At 39.7% G+C, this 1,381-nt stretch overlaps 1 protein-coding gene across 1 annotated transcript in view; it reads left to right on the top strand.

The window, feature by feature from the left end:
* The window catches only part of LOC106012896 (sodium-coupled monocarboxylate transporter 1), a 13,852-nt gene that overhangs the window by 9,599 nt on the left and 2,872 nt on the right, over positions 1–1,381 (top strand). The window contains exons 5-6 of the mRNA XM_013087176.1: positions 129–325; positions 995–1,095. Coding sequence (XP_012942630.1) covers positions 129–325; positions 995–1,095 — 298 coding nt within the window. The remainder of the gene's footprint in view (positions 1–128; positions 326–994; positions 1,096–1,381) is intronic.

Below are 1,381 nucleotides of genomic sequence, written 5' to 3'. Positions count from 1 at the left end.
TTATATTATTATTATTTTCAAATAATGATGATGATGATGATGATGATGATGATGATGATGATTATGATGATGATGATGATGATGATGATGATGATGATGATGATGATGTTTCCTGTGCTGTATTTCAGGGCGCCCTAGTTGGTGGGATGTTTGGTTTAGTGTGTTCCCTCTGGCTGAGTGTTGGAGCTTACGTCACTAAACCAATCAACTTTAAGTTGCCCACAACGACGATCGGCTGCAACACAACCGTCAACTTCAGCACTGTGATTTCATTGGCTCAAACTCCAGAATATGCAAACTTCTCATTTCCGACAACGTTTGACTTGTAAGTGATATATGGGCTTTAATTAATTGGTCGCTTTTAAGGACAAGCGGGCTTTAGATTTCGGGGATTTCCAGAAATCTTGACCTACACTAAAAGTGGGCATTGTCCTACCTATGGGAGAAGTTTGGTTTCATTGGTGTGTATATTTGTTTGGTTATACAGAAAACTCTCCTTGTCTTTTAAAGAAACTGAACAAGGGGCAAAAACTTTACTTCGATTTTCTCAAAACAGCGTTTTACGGGATATCCCCCTGTGCTTAAAAGCGACCAATTATTTGGTGCTATATACTAAGGCATGGTTTTGTAGTTAAAGAATTATAATACGTACTAGAGATTGACAAGTAACTATAGACATTGTTATTGTATTGTTTAAGACCCTGAGCGACTCAGTTTAGATCTTTGATAAGGTGGGTTGCTAGGGCACTTAATGCTTATCACTGCCAACCTTCAAACTGAACTCGGAGGAATGATTATTGTGATGTTGACGATGATATTATAAGGCAAAGATAATAATTACAAAAATAACATTGATAACAATAACAATAATAATAATATAATAATAATGATAAAAACAACAACAACAACGACAATAATGCCTTTTTGTTTTCAGAATGACATTTTTTGCGTGTCGCCATGTGTGTGAAACTCATCCACATTTTTATCTTCACAGAGAGGGAGTGGAGAACCTGTATGGGCTGTCCTACCTCTGGTTCTCTGCCATTGGCATTGTCGTCTGTGTGCTGGTGGGGTTCGTGGTCAGCTTGATAACAGGTAAAGTCCTAGCCTAGACTTTCGAAGATCTAATAGAAGCCTATACTATAGGACAGGTAAAGGCCAACGGTATAGACTATTCAGTAGGCGTTGGTAAAGGCAGATTAAGACTCCCCCCCCCTCTCCCCACCGCCCCCTAAAAAAAACCTCGTCTGTCCGTGTGTCAGTTAGACGGACGGTTGCTGACTGTGGTCCTGGTGTTCATAACACACCACGTTTGTTCCAGAGAGTGTTGTGTTCGCCTGGGATAAATTGAGGGTTTTTGTTTGTCATTTCTTGGGAATTG

This window comes from Aplysia californica, unplaced genomic scaffold, assembly GCF_000002075.1.
Source record: "Aplysia californica isolate F4 #8 unplaced genomic scaffold, AplCal3.0 scaffold00554, whole genome shotgun sequence".
NCBI lineage: Eukaryota > Metazoa > Mollusca > Gastropoda > Aplysiida > Aplysiidae > Aplysia > Aplysia californica.
The sequence above is the reverse complement of the archived record's forward strand: the minus strand, read 5'-3'. Positions and strand labels throughout refer to the sequence as shown.